General features: G+C 39.8%; 1 protein-coding gene across 1 annotated transcript in view; it reads right to left on the bottom strand.

The window, feature by feature from the left end:
- LOC126298434 (dual serine/threonine and tyrosine protein kinase-like) overlaps positions 1–19,537 on the bottom strand; it is a 276,257-nt gene that overhangs the window by 197,427 nt on the left and 59,293 nt on the right. Inside the window, exon 5 of the mRNA XM_049989759.1 lies at positions 13,557–13,776. Within this exon, the coding sequence (XP_049845716.1) occupies positions 13,557–13,776 (220 nt within the window). The remainder of the gene's footprint in view (positions 1–13,556; positions 13,777–19,537) is intronic.

Below are 19,537 nucleotides of genomic sequence, written 5' to 3'. Positions count from 1 at the left end.
CATGATGAGTGGTGCCATGATGAGTGGTGCCATGATGAGTGGTGCCATGATGAGTGGTGCCATGATGAGTGGTGCCATGAGTGGCACCAAAGAGGGTAGTAGTACCATCAGGGAGGGGGAGACAGGTCATGGTTGATAAGAGAAGCCCGCCACCCCCCCCATCCCCCACCCTCCCACAAGGGGTGGTGTGCACTGAAGTCTCCAAGTAGGAGAAAAGGGGTGAAGTTTTTGGCTTAAGTTGGTCAACTCTATGTAAGTAAGTGGCCTGCCTGGAGGTAAGTAATCATTTGCACCTATTGCTTGCTATGTGGTGTGAAGGGCAGTCCAGTCACTAATGACACCTGTGTGAACCAATGTACAGACAGACCCCTCCAGATGCCCTCTTAGGGCCAGCAGAGCTCCTACTCAACGTGCAGTAACCATGGAGCACTGGGGAATGGTCACTGGTGAAGCACATTTCTTATAGAACTAAACAAATTGAGGAAGAAAAGGAAATAAGGTGTTGTAGTTCTGGCAGGTGACAGTAACATCTGTTACACTCTCACTGAATGATGGTATTATGGGTGTTCAGGTTAGGTGTAAAAGGGGACAGGAGGACCACTCTCACCCTTTGGTGGCTGAGATTCTCACAAGGGCCTCTCTGTGATGGGTGTAGGGACAGATGAATAGTGGGTAGCCCTGGGACTCATAGCCTATGGTTTCTTCAGCCACTGGCCGATCTGTGAGTTTCAAGGGAGAGGTATCCCTCTCACCAGTAGACAATGGAGGAGGAAGCTACTTCTCAGGCCAAGTGCTGAAAGTGACTCACAAAGATGGTGTCATGGGGACTGCAGGGGAGATGAGTGGTGGGAGAAATAGTTTGGAAACAGTTGATTTATTGGGGCTGATGGTAGGGGACTTTTCCATAATTTGACATCATGTGAACAGGATGTAGGTGCTGTTATCTTTGTGTCTCAGTATCAACAGGTGGCCAAAAGATTTGCATTCCTGTATCTTCTTTTCTTTCTTGAAGACTCAGCAAACCCATCAACATGGTCGTTCAGGAAGACTACCTTCATGGAGTGATTGTTTGCAGTTGCTGCATTTTCAGTGTACCGTGCAGCCGGATGACATACAACCAAAGCATAAGCACTGGAACCACGTCATGGGTGGTGAGATGTAAGGTTTCACATTAAAACTGTACACCATGACTTCAAAGAATAAGACAACGGCACATGTACCTGTTCAATGATCGTTTCCTTGGTACCTTTTGGATGTGTCTGACAAAATGTACACCTTGTCACTATACGAGATTAGCCTGTAGCTCCTCATCTGCAGCATAAGGTCTCTGCTGAAGATTATTCTTTGCATCATATTGAAATTTTGTGTGGGGCAATGGTCGTTGGTATGTCAACCACCTGAAGAGCTGCAGATTACACATCAGAGGCAGCTTTCATCAAAAGCAATCCAATATACATTTTTACCAAAGACTAAGCTACTTCAAATTGATCATCAATACATTCCACAAAAAAATACCTGCTTTGTCACAGCACAAGTATCCCCATTTCAATTACATACTAAGTATTGGATGCACTGTGTTGCTCCACGATGTCTGTCTTGTCTCTCTTCCCATGGAGTAGCTAGTATAGGAAAATCAGTAGACTTATAAGTGCCTGTATTGAAATGTCTAGACCTGTCTGGTAAGACAGCTGGGTCAGGACAGTCTTTTTTTGTGTAATTTGATATACGTTTCATGTACAAAATGTTTGCCTTGGTGCCACCTATTCCAATCAAGGGCCCATCACACACTTGTCACCCAGTTATAGCAAAGATCACCTGGGAAATGGCCATTGTCGGGAGTCCCGATAACCCTAGAAAATTGGCATCCAGTCCTTGGCATGTGTGGGGTGCTAGCATCCAGGTAATAGCAATGTGATCCCTATGTTGTCAGGGGACTCAAATTAATGGGTACATAATCCACAACACTGTACTGGCTACCATGTTGGCTTCGAAATGCAATAAGTGCCTACACAGGTATTGTGTGCAGATGATCTTAAATACTACCAAAGGCGCTATTTAGGGTATTCTTCCCCGGTTGGTCCACACTACAGAATAATTTGGAAAATGAAGATCAAGACCAGAAAGGGACAAAAATTACTTCAGCTGAAAGGTGATATAAAGTAAATGAATGAATGAATATACCGAGGAAGGACAGTAGAATCTAGGTTATGGTCAGGTTGATGCCAATGACTGTGACTAAGAGGGAGTAAGAGAAGGAAGGATTGTCAGAGGAGGAGATTGCAGTACAGATAAGGAAGTTTTACTGCAACAGCTCGGGACTCCTTGCTTGTCACACATGTGCTCACAAAAGTGTGTGTAGCCCAAGAGGAAGGTGACAGAGATATATATGCACTTCTCTTCCATGGGAGCAAAGAGTGCAACACACACAGCCACAGATTCTGTTGAAGACCTTGCCAGAAGCTTCTAGGCATTTTGAAATTGTGACCTTGGATATCATGTGGTCTTTTCCTCAGACACAGCAGGAGAATAAATATATTTTCAGTTACTGATCACTTTTCTCAATGTCTAGTGTTAATAGCTAGTGCCTTTATGACTGCAAAGACTACAGTAAAAGCCTTTCTGAATCACTTGGTGTTACTGCTCAAAAGTCCTAATGCCGTCATTCTGATGGACCAAGGAACGAATTTCATGTGCACTATTTGTGCAAGCAGGTAAACTGTATGGAATTAAGAAGTGGAGAACCAATCCCTTCACCCCAAAGCCAACAGTTGTCTTGAGTACCTCAACACAACTACAGTTCAATGTTGTCCTATTATGTGAATAAAACACATAATGACTGGGATCATTATCCACCAGATATTTTGTCTGCTTATAACAGCAAAGTTTGTGAGTCAGCAGGACTCTCGCCTTCTGAAGTACAGCTCTGTAAGTTACCTTCAGATATTAATTTGAGAGAAGAAAAAAGCTTAACACAATAGCTTAAAATGATTCAGCACCAGCATACAGCAAAGTTATTTAAAGCAACTTCACAGCAGCTTCAGAGAGGAAACCCCTATACTGACAAAGTGGTGGTTTTGCTGCAGAACCCAGCAATTTAAAAAGAGAAAACTAAGCAGTTTTCTTTGAATAAAGCTTATTCTATTCCATGGTGGGCTGATTGATACAGTAATCGGTTTCCATTATTATATATAGAGAGAATTGGGTGGAATGGTATTGGTAATAAAAATAACTTTGCAACTGAGACTGCCTCTTTATATAAGTTTTCTCTGTTCTATGAGCTACACTGCCAAACTATGCAACTGACATCAGCAGTCAATGTTGAAATGCGTCTAACAGACTTCTCCCTGACTGTTCACTTCAGCAGACCGGAACATTATCATGTACATATCTTGCTATCCCCTACTATCATGACCGCAGAGCCACTGCAGGATGAGTGAAAATAAAAAGTACCATCCCCTTTGCAACCAAGATGTACACTGCATTCGAAGCACCCTCATGTGCTTTGGTCATGAAATTAGGTATGCTCAATTGTTCCCTCTGTCTGTGTTCTGGAATTATTTCTCCAGGGATTTGCGACTGGCAAGAACTGGGTGGCAGAAATGAAGATTCCAGCTAGCCACAACAGTCTCCCACCCCATGTGGCCCATTCTACCATCTGTTACCTTTCCTGGTCTTGCATCAGCAGGCTGTAATCTCCACAATCATCTTAACTGGCTCTGATGGGGCTGATTCGTGTGGTTTGTTGACTGGCCCTGTGGAGTGCTCTTGAAAGCGTTTATTGGTCTTCATGTGCTTTGCTGCTGAGTGTCATGCTGCAAATTTCGGCCTATTGCCTTTCTTTCGACTGTAATGGGCATATGTCACACCATCAAATGTATTGTTTCACCAAGCTGACCTGTACCTAATCGCCTGCGGCATATTATTTGCCTGTATTCATGTTTTTTATTTTGAAAGCAGTGGAGCATTTGTAGTGCTGGTGAGAAAGATTATTAATTTAATAACAAGAAATAATCAACAGCTCATAGAAAAGGAATAAGACGCAGTGGATTGCCTGTAGTTTCACAGGTAACAAGGGTCAGTGTATTTTTGTTAGCACACGAGGTGTGATCAAAAAGTAATGGGAATTTTTTAATTTTGTAGACTTTATACATCCAAATTTCCTTTCTTTTTATCTTGTTGTTGCAGATGTTCCTGATATATGTTTGAATTTTCAGCTGTTTTGAATGTTTAGTTTATTCTTAACAATCAGAAAGGTTGTGTGTGTTTTTTGGTGCTTGGCAAATACTCACTTTCAAAAACGATGGATGAAAAAGATTTACATTAAATTTTGATTGAATATTGAATGAAGTGCAGCACCACATTCAAAATGTAGGCTGCAGCTTTTGGCAAATATGCTATGAGTAAGACAAGAGTTCACATGTGGTATAAGAGTTTGAAAGAGTATCTAAATGTTGTATTGAACAACACCCAACCTGGACACATTAACACTTCAATTACTGACAACAATATGAAAGAAGTAAAGAAAATGGTTCTGGAAAATCAGAAAATCACCATCAGAGATGTTGTTAATGATGATGGCATATTCTTTGGCTTATGTCAAACAATTTTTTCAGATGTTTTGGGCATAAAATTTGTAGCAGCAAAGTTTGTTACAAAATTGTTGAATTTCAACCAAAAATGACGTCACAAAGACATCGCTCAAGAATTGCTGAATAAAGTCGACAATGATAGAGAACTTCTAAAGAAGATTATAGCAGGTGATGAAATAGTTAAAACCAAGGCCCAGTTGTCCCAATGGAAATTGCCTGAAAGAGCCAAGACTGAAAAAATTCAAACAGTTTGAAACTTCCTGATAGATTAAAACTGTGTGCCCGACCGAGACTTGAACTCGTGACCTTTGCCTTCTGCGGGCAAGTGCTCTACCATCTGAGCTACCGAAGCACGACTCACGCCCGGTACTCACAGCTTTACTTCTGCCAGTACCTCGTCTCCTACCTTCCAAACTTTACAGAAGCTCTCCTGCGGACCTTCTGTAAAGTTTGGAAGGTAGGAGACGAGGTACTGGCAGAAGTAAAGCTGTGAGTACCGAACGTGAGTCATGCTTCGGTAGCTCAGATGGTAGAGCACTTGCCCGCGAAAGGCAATGGTCCCGAGTTCGAGTCTCGGTCAGGCACACAGTTTTAATCTACCAGGAAGTTTCGTATCAGAGCACACTCCGCTGCAGAGTGAAAGTCTCATTCTGGATTCAAAAAGTTTGTTCACATGCAAAAGGTCTTCTCATGGTTTTCTTCATTACAATGGGATATTGAATCATGAGTTCCTGCCTTGTCATCATATGGTCAATTAGGTATACAACATGGAAGGTTGGCACTGTTTGCATGAAGCAATCCAAAGACAATGAGCAGAATTGTGGCAAAACCACTCTTCGAAATTGCAACACAATAATGCTCCCACTCACTCCTCAATGATTGTTCATGATTTTTTTGGCAAATAACAAAACCATTATGTTGCCTCAGCCACCGAATTTGCCGGACATGACCCTCTACAACTTCTTTCTATCCCCGACGCTGAAGAGAAACATGAAAGGGCATCATTTTGCCACCACTGATAAGATAAAAAAAAATTGTTGAAGGAGTTGAACACAATAACGAAACGCGAGTTTCAGAAGTGCTTCCAAGATTGGAAAAAGCATTAGCATAAGTGTATTACATCAGTGAGAGACTACTCTAAAGGGGACCAAGTTGACAATGATGAATAAAGATTCTTTAATGAAATAAAAAATTCCCGTTACTTTTGGATCACACCTAATACATGTAAGGGGCAGTTCCCTATTGTCATAAGCAATGGACCATGGAGAGAGATTTAACTGTGAGCTGTTATGACCACTTATTTGTCCTAACTGACAACAGTCACATGATAATTGACTGTCATTGTGCTTGTGTGTATTGTACACCAATGTCATCCATTGAATTACATGTGTCCTCTTGCTCGCTGAGGTCCATGAAATAGTATGTGGCTCTCATAAATTGACAACTTTTGTACCAGTTTGCCCTGAGAAAGAGAAAGTAAATGCAGTTCCTCATGTTTTGGTAAACCACTGTAGCCCAAAGTGGTTGTCTTCATCTTTTTGTTAAATAAAAATGGCAATGCCAGTGGGCGACACAGTGAAACACTTCTACCTTTCTCGTTTTACCACAGGATCTGTGGTTTACCCTGGCACTAAATGCTAAGGACTATTACTACTTGTTCCGTTGTCCGTTATTAAAATGACACATGTAGAACATTTCATTTTATTTCCTGAATAACAAAAAATGCCCAATGATATATGAAAATTAGTTTAGACCGACAAACAGCTAATACAGTTAGAGTACATGAGTATTGTTTTCTACCTTCTTTTCATGCATGCTTAAATGCCACAAACATTTTTATCACTAATAGGAACTACCCCATTATGATTTTGACACTATGTTACATTATTAACACATCTTTTAAACACAAACCACACATTATACTTTTACTAGAATGCTAGACTGCAGAGCAGGGTGAAATACACTATGTGATCAAAAGTATCCAAATACCTGGCTGAAAATGACTTACAAGTTCGTGGAGCCCTCCATCAGTAATGCTGGAATTCAATATGGTGTTGCCCCATCCTTAGCCTTGATGACAGCTTCCACTCTCGCAAGCATACATTCAATCAAGTGATGGAAGGTTTCTTGGAGAATGGCAGCCCATCCTTTACGGCGTGCTGCACTGAGGAGAGGGATCGATGTCGGTCGGTGAGGCCTGGCACGAAGTCAGCATTCCAAAACATCTCAAAGGTGTTCTATAGGATTCAGGTCAGGACTCTGTGCAAGACAGTCCATTAGGGATGTTGTTATTGTGTAACCACTCCGCCACAGTCCGTGCATTATGAACAGGTGCTCGATCATGTTGAAAGATGCAATCGCCGTCCCCGAATTGCTCTTCAACAGTGGGAAGCAAGAAGGTGCTTAAAACATCAATGTAGGCCTGTGCTGTAATAGTGCCATGCAAAACAACAAGGGGTGCAAGGCCCCTCCATGAAAAAACACAACCACACCATAACCACACCATAACCAAAACATAACACCAATGCCTCCGAATTTTACTGTTGGCATACACACACTGGCAGATGATGTTCACCAGGCATTCGCCATACCCGCACCCTTCCATCGGATCACCACATTGTGTACCGTGGTTCGTTACTCCACACAACGTTTTCCCTCTGTTCAGTTGTCCAATTGTTTATGCTCCTTACACCAAGCAAGGCGTCGTTTGGCATTTACCGGCGTGATGTGTGGCTTACAACCAGCCACTTGACCATGAAATCCAAGTTTTCTCACCTCCCGCCTAACTGTCATAGTACTTGCAGTGGATGCTGATGCAGTTTGGAATTCCTGAGTGATGGTCTGGATAGATGCCTGCCTATTACACATTACGACTCTCTTCAACTGTCGACACACTGGCAGTCAACAGATGAGGTTGGCCTGTACGCATTTGTGCTGCCTGTGTCCCTTCACGTTTCCACTTCACTATCACACTCGAAATAGTGGACCTAGGGATGTTAAGGAGCGTGGAAATCTTGTGCACAGACATATGACAAGAGTGACGCCCAATCACCTGACCACATTCAAAGTCTGTGAGTTCCGCGGATTATCCCATTCTGCTCTCTTACATTGTCTAATGACTACTGAGGTCACTGTTATGGAGTATCTGGCAGTAGGTGGCAGCACAATGCACCTAATATGAAAAACATATGCTTTTGGGCATATCTGGATACTTTTGGTCATATAGTGTATGTAGAACTTAAACAGAATTGTTGCTCATAAGAAGCAACAACATCACTCCACTACATTTACTTAGGTAGTCAACATTAGACTGAGTGCAGCATGACTAATGTCATTCAAAGCTGTTAGACAGCGTAACACCACCTCATTCACTGAGAACCCATACCATTTTGATCATGCAGTTATTAGTATCAGTACACCTAAGACAGAGCAAATCGAAAACAACAATAGGAGGTTCACCAACTGAGTGATGGTAGAGTCTCTACGCATTTCCTCGAGTTTTGCAGTTTGGCAATAATGGAATTCCAAATAAGCTTCACACCAATGGCTTCTTTAGGCTATCAGAATAATAATGTTGGAATTATCGAAGTATTGCTAAAACACTACTATCTTCAGCAGTACTCTTGTTTGGAGTGAGTACAACTCAGAAAGTGATGCTAATTTTACTATATAATAGAGGACAGGAAGTCTTTATAGAGGCCTGTGACCATGATTCATTTATACTCAACTATCTATCTGGATGCGACTTCATTTCTTCATATACGTAATGTATTGCCATCATCAGATCAAAAACATAAATGAAGAATCACTATACTCTATCACGCCAAACAGCGCATAATCATAGCAAGTATATGTGCTCTTATAGTGCTAACAATGACAACTGTTAAAATGTAGCAGTGGTTGTTTGGCATCATGATCCAGTAACATATGGACAGTCTCTATTAACTCTAGAACCGTCTGCCTATCTGTGCCATCACATTACACCTTGAGAGTTCTTTATGAATATTATGCTAGCCTAGAGGCATCAGTCATACGAAGCCATCAGGGATTAAGTTAATAACACTTTTTGCCGATTGCAAGGCACTGCATAGAAAATCAGCATCACACCCAGCTTGGAGAATCAATTGTTATTTGTGGGTTCTCTCTGTCATAAGCACACCAAAACTTGAAAAACTCTTTAACATAAGTGCTTTTTGCTTTTACTGACAAAATAGGAGCAGCAGTTATATTTGCAATCGTTACGAGTAGATGATACTTCTCATTCTTTCCATATTTATACACCGAATGACAGTTTTGCTAAAAGATGACCTATTCTAGACATTACTGGCAGTGTTCTTACGGAAAAGCTTTTTTAAATCTATAATGTTCAAAAGAGGTCATGCTTACTCAGAATGTTCACAGTATAAACAACGGAGACGCTCCAAAAAAGTGACTCACATCTGATGAATGAGTTTTTCAGGTTTCAGTATGCGTAAGACAAATAATAATAATAATAATAATAATAATAATAATAATAATAATGGTGACATTTATTGATGTATGACGTTTAGTTTGTAGTAGGTGCATCTGAGTATTATTAGTAACTATGCTCTAGTCCCACAACCCAGTCAGAGAAATGAATATAAGACTCGTTAGCTTATATTTTCGGTGTTCTGGCCCTCGGTAGCCACGTCTCCGAGATGCAAGATGGACTCACTTCAGAGCCCGCTCACGAAACACAATGGCTAAGGAAACATTCTTTCTGTTATTCTTTCTGCAGTAGTATAACTGAATCTTGTTTGTCAACTCTGTCATTGAGTCACTTCCTGGATGACACTGAATTATCCTGCTAAATTCACTTGATATTTTCTTCTCACTGAATAATCTGAGTGATTTTCACTTGAGGTGTGACATCACATTATCAATTTATAGTTTTGAGTCCAGGCAAGTTGTTCCATGCAAAAACTGCAACTAATCTTGTCTTTTAACATTGTAATTTATCTCCCCTAGTCACCACTAGGGCAATACAGCAGAGACCAATGCCACAGCAGTTTGCTAGCTCTGAGGTAACGGAGTTCAGCTGTAACGTGAAGGCTACCTCTCTCAATGAAGGCCAAAATTTTATCTATTCTGTGATAGAGCTATAAGCAGTCAGATCACAAATCAATGATGAAACCTTAAGTCATCTTTCTCGTAAGTCTTATAGTTACTTTCAGCAGCCCATAGTGTAAGGGCAAAAAACTTAAGATACTGCACTCTTGGTAACGCCTTTTGCTGTCTCTGCCAAAATATTTTTATTTTTTTTTATTTTGTGACTAACAATTTTATTTATAAGTTTTTATTCATGAATAATTTTTTTTTATTTATAAATCATGAATCATTTATTAACTAGCTTTTTAATGCATCTACCCGAACTACCACATTTTCATGCTATTTGAATATGACAAAGGACAGCATGTAAAAACATATCATTTTGAACTGCACAACTGCATAATATCTTACTAATTTGTATCAATTTAGGTATGCTTGTGTTACAGATACTTTTTGTTTATTAAAATATACTTTCATTGTAAGCATATGATGGTAAATTTTAATTCATTTCTGTAAGTACATTGCATATTTTAACAACAGTTCTTCATTAATTTATTGAAAACAACAGTAAACATAAGAGAGAAACTAATCAACAACAATATATTCTCTAGCTTTTTATATAAAACAACTCGACAATGCTCAGATAGTTCACAAATTCCATGCCTTTAGAGACCTACTAGTTCAGAGTTAAAGATGCTTTCAAGCCAGAAATGAAATGCATTCTCGTCCGGAAAGGAATTGTTTTTATGGTGGTTCAACAAGGAGGTGGTAAGGTAAACACCTGCAGGCACAAGGACAGGAAAATAATTGTCTGAGGGAAGACTTCACAAACAAATACATGGATAACTTATTCTGAAAAATCGGCACAGAGCACGCAGAAATTATTGTGCTATAGCAGCACTTGCTGCAGTTTTGTTGGTCATTTTCCTTACACTATGACAGAGTGGCATCTCGGATATTGGCAGCAAATGGCAGCTGTGATGGACACTTCCGTGGAGAGCAGTTCAAAGTGCACAACACACTTTTTTTTCCAACAGATGCAAAATACAATCTGTCCACACTGACCCATGCTCAAAAAGATGTCTTCCGTTAGGGCTGAGCCATTCATTTCTTCTTAAGAAGTTAACATACAGCCATCACAGCTCAACACCACTAACAGTGTAGCATAGAAATGTCCCAACGTGTTTCACATCGTGGCCAGTTGTTGCATATATGACCCACAAAGCATGCAAGAAAACTAAATAAGAGGGACATTGATACTTGTTTTACTATCTGTGTCATGAGGATTACCACAGAAGGTGACAGTGATTCAGAAATCATGGGTCCTAGTTCTCCTACCTCCCCCCATGAACCATGGACCTTGCCATTGGTGGGGAGGCTTGCGTGCCTCAGCGATACAGATAGCTGCACCGTAGGTGCAACCACAACAGAGGGGTATCTGTTGAGAGGCCAGACAAACGAGTGGTTCCTGAAGACGGGCAGCAGCCTTTTCAGTAGTTGCAAGGGCAACAGTCTGGATGATTGACTGATCTGGCCTTGTAACAATAACCAAAATGGCCTTGCTGTGCTGGTACTGCGAACGACTAAAAGCAAGGGGAAACTACGGCCGTAATTTTTCCCGAGGGCATGCAGCTTTACTGTATGGTATGGAGAGCTGCATCAAACCAGTCTCAGGACTGAAGACCGCTACAACAACAACAGTTCTCCTACATTCATATTTTCCATGACACTGGCAGAGACCATCAGTGAAAACACTATTTTTAACAAAGTAAATTTCAGTGAAATGACAAACAAAATTTATAGCCCTTTAATGGCTCACAACAGTGGTGTACACTTAAGTATTTCAGTTCCTTGTCTTCATATCATTCATCTCCTTTGGCTCCCAGTATTTTCCACTGTCTTGTTAACTCCCCCCCCCCCCTCCTCCCATCATTTACATGATTTTTTTTTTCAGCCTTCTGTCTCTCACTGTAATAGCTTTCTCAATTTAAGTTTCACTTTCATCTTGCTCTTCTTGTTTTCATCTTAAATACTCTAAGGCACAACACCAGAAAAGAATTGCAAAAATAAGAAACCACATTCATGTAGTAACCCTATCAGTTACACGAGTTGGTCTTAATCTATTAAAATGTGATGATGATGATGATGATGATAATGATGGTGGTGATAATGATGATAGTAACAACAAATAGAAACAGCATAAAGCATGATGAGGCAATAATGATAGGAATTTCATTACAATGCATAGTTAAAAATGCAGCAGCAACAAGATTCCATGCTCTGTGAGCTGCAACATTAAAAAGTCTATTTCTTGTTACTTTACTGTCATCGTTGTCTTGATCTTCTGGAAAGACTGGTTTGGTGCAGCTCTCCCTGTAAGTCTATCCTTGCCAGCCTCTTCAACTCTGCAAAACTACAGCATCCTACATCAATTTACACTCTCTCTCTCTCTCTCTCTCTCTCTCTCTTCCTCTCCCACTGCCAAACTGGCAATTTCTTGATGCCAAAGGCCATCTCCTATCAATCAATCACTCACTTCTTTTAGTCAAGTTGTACCACAAATTTCTTTTTCTTCCAATTCAGTTCAGTACCTCTTAATCTGTTATTCGATCTACCCATCTAATCTTCAGCATTCTTCTAGAGCATCACATTTCTATTCTCTTCTTGTCTGAACTGCTTATTGTCCATGTTTCATTACTGTGCAGGGTTACACTTAAGACAAATACTGTTAGAAAGACTTTCTAACACTTCAACTGATATTACATCTTAACAAATTCTGCTACTTCAAAAATAATTTTCTTACTATTGTTAGTCTGCATTTTATATACTATCTACTTTGGTCATTATCTGTTATTTTGTTGCTCAAATCGCAAAACTCATCTACTACCTTTAGTCTCATTTCCTAATCTAATTCCCTCAGCATCGCCTGATTTAATTCAATTATGTTCCATTTCCCTTTGTTTATTTCTATTGATTTAATCTTATAATCTCTCTTCAAGACATTATCCATTCTGTTCCATTGCACACTGACAGTATTTCGATGTAATTGGCAAATCTAGAAGTTTTATTTCTTCTACATGAACTTTAATTCCGTTGACAAATTTCTCCTTGGGTTCCTTCACAGCTTGTTCAATGTACAGATTGAGTAACATCAGGCAAAGACTGCAAGCTTGTCTCACTTCCTTCTCAGCTGCTGCTTCCCTTTAACATTCAACTCTTGTAACTGCAGGCTGGTTTCTGTACAATTTGTAAATAACCTTTTGTTACCTGCAGTTTATCCCTGCTACCTTCAAAATTTCAAAGAGTGTAGTCTGGTCAACACTTAAAAGCTTTCTTTAAATCTACAAATGTTATAAATGTAGGTTTGCTTTCTCCAACATATTTTCTAGGGAAAGTTGTAGGGTCAGTATTGCCTCATGTTTTCCCCACATTTCTCCAGAATTCAAACTTATGTTCCATAAGGTTTGCTTTGACCAGTTTTTCCAGTCTTCGGTAAATAATTCTGTCAATATTTTCCAACAATTACCATCAAACTAATGGTATGTTAGCATTCACACATCAGTACCTGCCTTCCTTGTGGCTGGAATTATTACCTCAATCCTGAAGTTTACAGATATTTTGCCTCTCTCTTACATCTTGCAAAACATGTGGAATAATTTTATCATGACTGACTCTCTAAAGGATCTCAATAATTTGAGGGAATGTCATTTACTTCAGGGGCATCATTTTGACTTTGATCCTTCATTACTCTGTAAAATTATTCTTGCAGTTTCATATCTCCTGCAGTTTCGTATCCCCCATCTCATTTTTATCTACTTCATCATGTGATTAAAAATATTATACATTACCAAGTTTTCAATAAAATGATATTCAAAAAATTTAATATAAAAAACTCACCAATAAGTGATAACTGATGAAACACAACTAAATTCCTGTTTTCCATAGCATCTTCACAAGAGTGACCTATACTACGTGCAGCTGCCTCAAGCATTTTATCAACAGGGGATGATGTGTATCTGCTGCACGAGTTTTCAGGTGTTCTGACTTGTGATGTAATAACAAAGCAGAACACTTTCTCACCAAATATTTCCTTCATTTTCTGTAATTCACGAACATGCTGAAACAAAAAGAACAACGTTATTTAGAATAGTGTATGATCTTCAGGTATGTAGGTAGGTAGGTAGGTATGAGGATTAGAGGCGAACATCCTGTAAATGTTGAGGTGGTCATAGAGAGAGCACAGGCATATGTCTACAGTGATTTATGATAATTTTCTAATCTGAATCAGTATGTTTAGAGGGGAATTTAAAAACCTAGTCCTCTCACATACAAGGGTAAGTGTACCATGTCATCTCATTCTGTATTTAGCATTCATATTTACTAAAATCTGGAATGGAAAATGAATATTAAATATTTTATCTATATACTACATGATTACAGGCATACAATAATTGCATGGAATTTTTTTCTAAAACAACAAAGGAAATAGAAAATAATAGCCAAACAATTTACACAATTCAGCAGGCCATGAAGAATCGAGTGTACCTTGGCAGCAGGAAAATATTTAATAATGAAATGTCTAGCAATGTAGAAACACACAGAGTTCATTTCATGTTAAGTCATCCATGCCATATCGCCCATCATCTAATATTTAGATAAAACTTGCCTTATTTGTCCTCCCTATTGAGATAAGTAACCATATCAAATTTTAACATTTCATCTCACTCTGATTTAGGTTAGGGGCACATAAAATAATAATATTCCATCAAGAAATGAAAAAAAATTATACGTAAATTTTATTACTTTGTTTTTCAAAAAACAGTTCACCCTTACATCAAATATCACATAAAAGGGAAAGGGATAATCCTGTTTTTGCTCTTCAAATCAGTCCTCAAAAGATGGAATATTGATGAGATAATAAATGTAATGAATATTTTTTTTTCCTTTGGTATTTTTTGCTTTTGAAGTGTAGAGAACCCAATGTAGAAAAAAAAAAAAACATTAGTTTCTAGATATTAATTTTCAAAATGTAAATAAATTTCATGCATAATTGCATGAATCTTTTTCTTTTCTTTCACACTGCTTTCTCCTTATGCTTCCAACATCTTTTTTACTGGGGAAATTTCTAGACTGTTCATCACTATGGTGAAAGTTTGTTACTAAATCAATCCACTATGACTATATTTTTCAGCGTGTTTTTTTACTTTTGTCTGGAATCTGTTTGTTGGGTCTGATTTTAATTTTGCAATGTTATTTGTGAGAGGAAGTCTTGCAGTTTTTCATCGTATTGTTCTTTGTCTATAAGTACTATTGTGTTCCCCTAGTCTGCTTTCAAAATGATAACATTTTTATTTTGAAGTTTTTCCCTAAGTTTTCTGAGTGTTGTGGATTCTATGTTTTTGTTGAGTTTGTATTGTCGTGTTTTCACATTGGTTATTACATTAGGGATTTGTCGGTTTACTACTTTTCTAATTAGTCCAATACTGACACTGCAGTTTTTATTTCTATCTTCCTTGTCACTACACTTTCTGCTTCTGTAATTAGTTTTTCTATGTAAACTTCCTCTATTTCTGCATTTGTATTGTATTTTATTTTAGTCTTTTCTCCAACAGTTGTATTTCTTTACTTTTTAAATGTATGTCTGTAAGGTTCACTGGTCTTGGGTACAGTTTGTGTGTGTGTGTGTGTGTGTGTGTGTGTGTGTGTAAAGTTATTGTGTTGTGACTGGAGATTTTTGAGTTCACCAATCTTTCTTCTATGAACTGTTTCCATTCTTTGGGCAGCTGTTTTTGTGTGCCTTTCAACCTTGTTGACCAGATGGGAGAAAACTGCCAAATTACTAATGGTGTTTGCAAGCTGCAAATGTGTCTTAAATAACTCATAATTTACCTCTTATTTTGCAGAGTATACAGATCTGATTTTGTATTTTATGAACATTTTCTGAGCAGCTGTATCATTCCAAATCTCACTGAAGAGCCTTGATTAAAAAAGGCGAATCACATCTGGGACAAATAAATTACTGCGCAGCAAGAAAAGACAGTTTCTATTTACAAAACCAATATTTCTGTGCTTGCTGTGGAGGACAGCCACGCAAACATACTTGCTTGTAAACAACACTGCAGTTAACTACAAAATAATATTGAGAGTAAAGACAGAAATGGAACACAGCAGAAGCAGACACAGATAGGGCGAGAGACAAGTTGGGTGACAGACATAATGAAGCAAGGGCTAGACAATAACACAAAAGGTTATGTGACAGAATTTATGAAGGGACTCCTCAAACGATAATGGGTACATACGGAAATACAATTAATGAAGGTAGTCCTTATATGATAAAAAATCAGTAATAAAGCCAAGAGGGCCTTAGAAACCAGGGGAGCAAAAATGATGATTGGTTTGTGGGGCACTCAACTGCACAGTCATCAGTGCCCATACAATTTCTCAATCTGTACACAGTTCAATTTAGTCATTTTCATGAATGATGATGGAATGGTGAGGACAACACAAACACCCAATTCCTGGACAGAGAAAATCTCCAACCCAACCAGGCATTGAGCCCAGGACCCCATGATCCAGAGGTGAGAGAGAGAGAGAGAGAGAGAGAGAGAGAGAGAGAGAGAGAGAGAGAGAGAGAGAGAGAGCGCACTGCAACAGGAAGACAAACAGAGCTTGTGATGGGAGAGATGCTACATCATTTATCCAATTAAAGGCTTAGGATGCAGTCTTGTGCCTTTAGGGAACAGCTTCAGAACACCTCCACTCATCCTCTGTAAGACATCTGAAGAGTAACACACCATGTAGCCAGTAAGATTTCGAAGCTATGTGATGCCAGGGAGTGGTGGGGTTGGAGGGGAAAGTGAAACTAAAACTCCAAAGTGGAGTATCCAGAAAGAGTCAGTCATCGAAGAACTGTGAAGACAGAGAAGTAGTTAGAAATGTAGTTAGTCAACAGAATTGGAGCGTTGGAGAGGAATGAGTATAGATTGGGACAACTATGGGTTCATTGCAGGGGAGTACAGACAGCAAGTCTTGCAAAGTACTTTTGAAGATGTTTTCCAAAAACTGTCTCAAGCAGTTAGTTTGGCAGCCCACATGCAATGGAAATATCTTAGGCCCTGTAGCTACACATACACAGGACCTTATCGATGGTGTCAGTATAGAGATGGGGATTAAAGATCGTGACATCATAGCAACTATGATTATGGAAGTTAATAAATCAGTCAAGAAGGCTATGAGAGAGTTGCTGCTAGAAAGAGCAGACAAGCAGCTGATAGCATCTCACTTCGACAACCAACTGGAATCATTTAGTTCTAGGGTGATGGACATAGAGAGATCATGGTCTGGAGAGTTGTGCACCTAGTAATCGGATAAAGGATGGAAAAGATCCACTGTGGATTAACAATGACATTAGGAAGATTCTGAGGAAGCAGATGCCGTTGCACTCTGGGTTCACAATAGAACACACAAATGATGACACGCAAAGGTTAGCACAGAGTCATGCATCTGTCAAAAGATCAAGATGCAAAGCATACAACAACTAGCACCATCACACCTTAGCAAAGGATCTGGCAGAGAATCCAAAAAAATCCTGGTCAATAAGCGAGTCTAAGGTTGCCGTCCAGTCACTTACTCACCAGTCTGGTGTGGCAGTTGAAGATGAGAAAACGAAAGCCAAAGTTTTAAATTGCACATTTAAGAAATTGTTCACACATGAGAATTATAAGAACATATTGTCACTTGACCATCACACACACTCCTGTATGGATGACATTGTAATAAGCATCCCTGGTGTAGAGAAACAACTGGAAGAGGTGAGAACAAATAAGCCACCAGATCTGGATGGAATCCCAACTGGATTTTACAAAGGGTACACTATGGCATTGGCCCCTTACTTAGTTTACATTGTTTGACCAGATGAATGCAGCATAGCAAGCCCAGACCACACTCCCATTTGACCATGTGGGCTCCCAGGCTTGGGCTCGAACCTTCTGCCAGACCCGAGTGGACTTCTGGCGGCATAACATGCAATAAAGGGTGCCACGGCTTTCCAATATTGCAACCACTAAGGAGTAGTTGTCTGACTATCAAAACCAGCAATGACTATGACAATAACAGAAACATGTATCCTCATATCAGTACCCTGGGAAACTTAGCAACCACAATGGCCCTGTCCCTTATACACCGATGTCCCAACTGCAGCACTGGAAGACCCCAGTTTCAATGACAAGGACCTTCAAGGTTCATCAATGAAGAGTGGGGTGTTCCTGGAGACAATCTCTGCCATTCACCAAAACCCTCCCTGCATTCACCACATATGGACATACTGTTCTCACCATTCCCATTCCACTGACGAACTCTGACACAGAGAGGCCACTACCTTTCTTGAACACTGACACCAACATACTACAAGATGCTCTGGCAGAACTCCTGGTGTGATGCTTAATTTTTCATGTCTGTCACATCATCTCAGCCAGTTTGAGCTCTATGGACCAATTACAGTGTGGAGGGGTTCAGTAACAGCAGATTATTCTGACACTGAGTAAGAAAAACCCTTCTAGTAATGAAAGTGCTCTCTAATCGGCTCTGGGCAGTGCTCCAAACAATGATGTTATACAGACAGGTATTAAATATCTGGCTGTAAATGTCAGGACCACAAGAGGACATTCACTTGTGTATGAGATACAACATTTCTTAAAACTGTAGCTTCGACAGGAGGATGGAAGCTTATGTTCCATCCAGCCACTGTGATAGAGGTTTCCCTAAATTACTAAAGGCAAATACTGTGATGGTTCTTGCAAGGTCACAGCCAACCACCAGTTCTCTCCTCAAATAATCAGAAACCTACCAGGGACTTGTCGAATACATACCAGGCAGAATTGCTGCTGTATTGTGTTCCAAAGGTTGTCCACCATGCTTAACGGCATGGTGGTCATAGTATTTTGGTGCATTAGTGTATGTCTGCATATATGACTTATATTTCTCTTTGTATAAGCCAAAAATTAATATTATTCGCAAATGATCCTTGAACAAATAAACTACTGCTGCTGCTGCTGCTGATCCTCCTCCTCCTGAACTAGCAACCCTTTTATTTCATAGAGTTTATTCCAAATCGGTCACCATTGCAATAACAATATTTTTTGGCGACTAGTTCCAAACTGGCTGGTTAATTCTCATGTCTGTCTAACTGGACCTGCACTGGAAGTGCTGGATTTTAGTGACAACTATCTAAAATTGGCAAAACATGCATAAAACAGTAATATGTACATATGTTCACGATACAAGTTAAACTGCGTGGTCGTAAGTGCCTGTACAAAGTCCCAATTCTTACACAAAGTCCAGTTCTTTTACACACACAGTCCAGTTCTTTTACACACACAGTCCAGTTCTTTTACACACACAGTCCAGTTCTTTTACACACACAGTCCAGTTCTTTTACACACACAGTCCAGTTCTTTTACACACAGTCTAATCTAGCCAGTGTCATGAATGACGATGCTGCTGCTGCTGCTGCTGCTCCTGCTGATGATGATGATGATGATGATGATATCAAGACGACAACACAAACACCCAGTCCCCAGACAAAGAAAATCCCCAACCTGACCAGGAATCAAACCCGGGACCCCGTGATCCAGAGGCACCAACTCTAGCCACTAGACCAGGCACTTCCAGTGCAAGCTCAGTAAGTCAGGCTAGAGACAGAACCAGTTGATTCAAAACAAGTTGGCAAAAAGATATATGATATGGCGCATGCCACTAACCTGTGATCTTGTTCAGAGCGTGCACTGTAATCGATTATAGTTTGCTGTCCTGGTGCAGGTGGCGCTCCAGTTGTGATTTGCTATGACGTTGCTGGCGTGTGTTTGCGGTGGCCGGTGGAA

This window comes from Schistocerca gregaria, chromosome X (genome assembly GCF_023897955.1).
Source record: "Schistocerca gregaria isolate iqSchGreg1 chromosome X, iqSchGreg1.2, whole genome shotgun sequence".
NCBI classification, from domain to species: Eukaryota; Metazoa; Arthropoda; class Insecta; order Orthoptera; family Acrididae; genus Schistocerca; species Schistocerca gregaria.
This window is presented reverse-complemented; position numbering and strand designations above follow the sequence as displayed.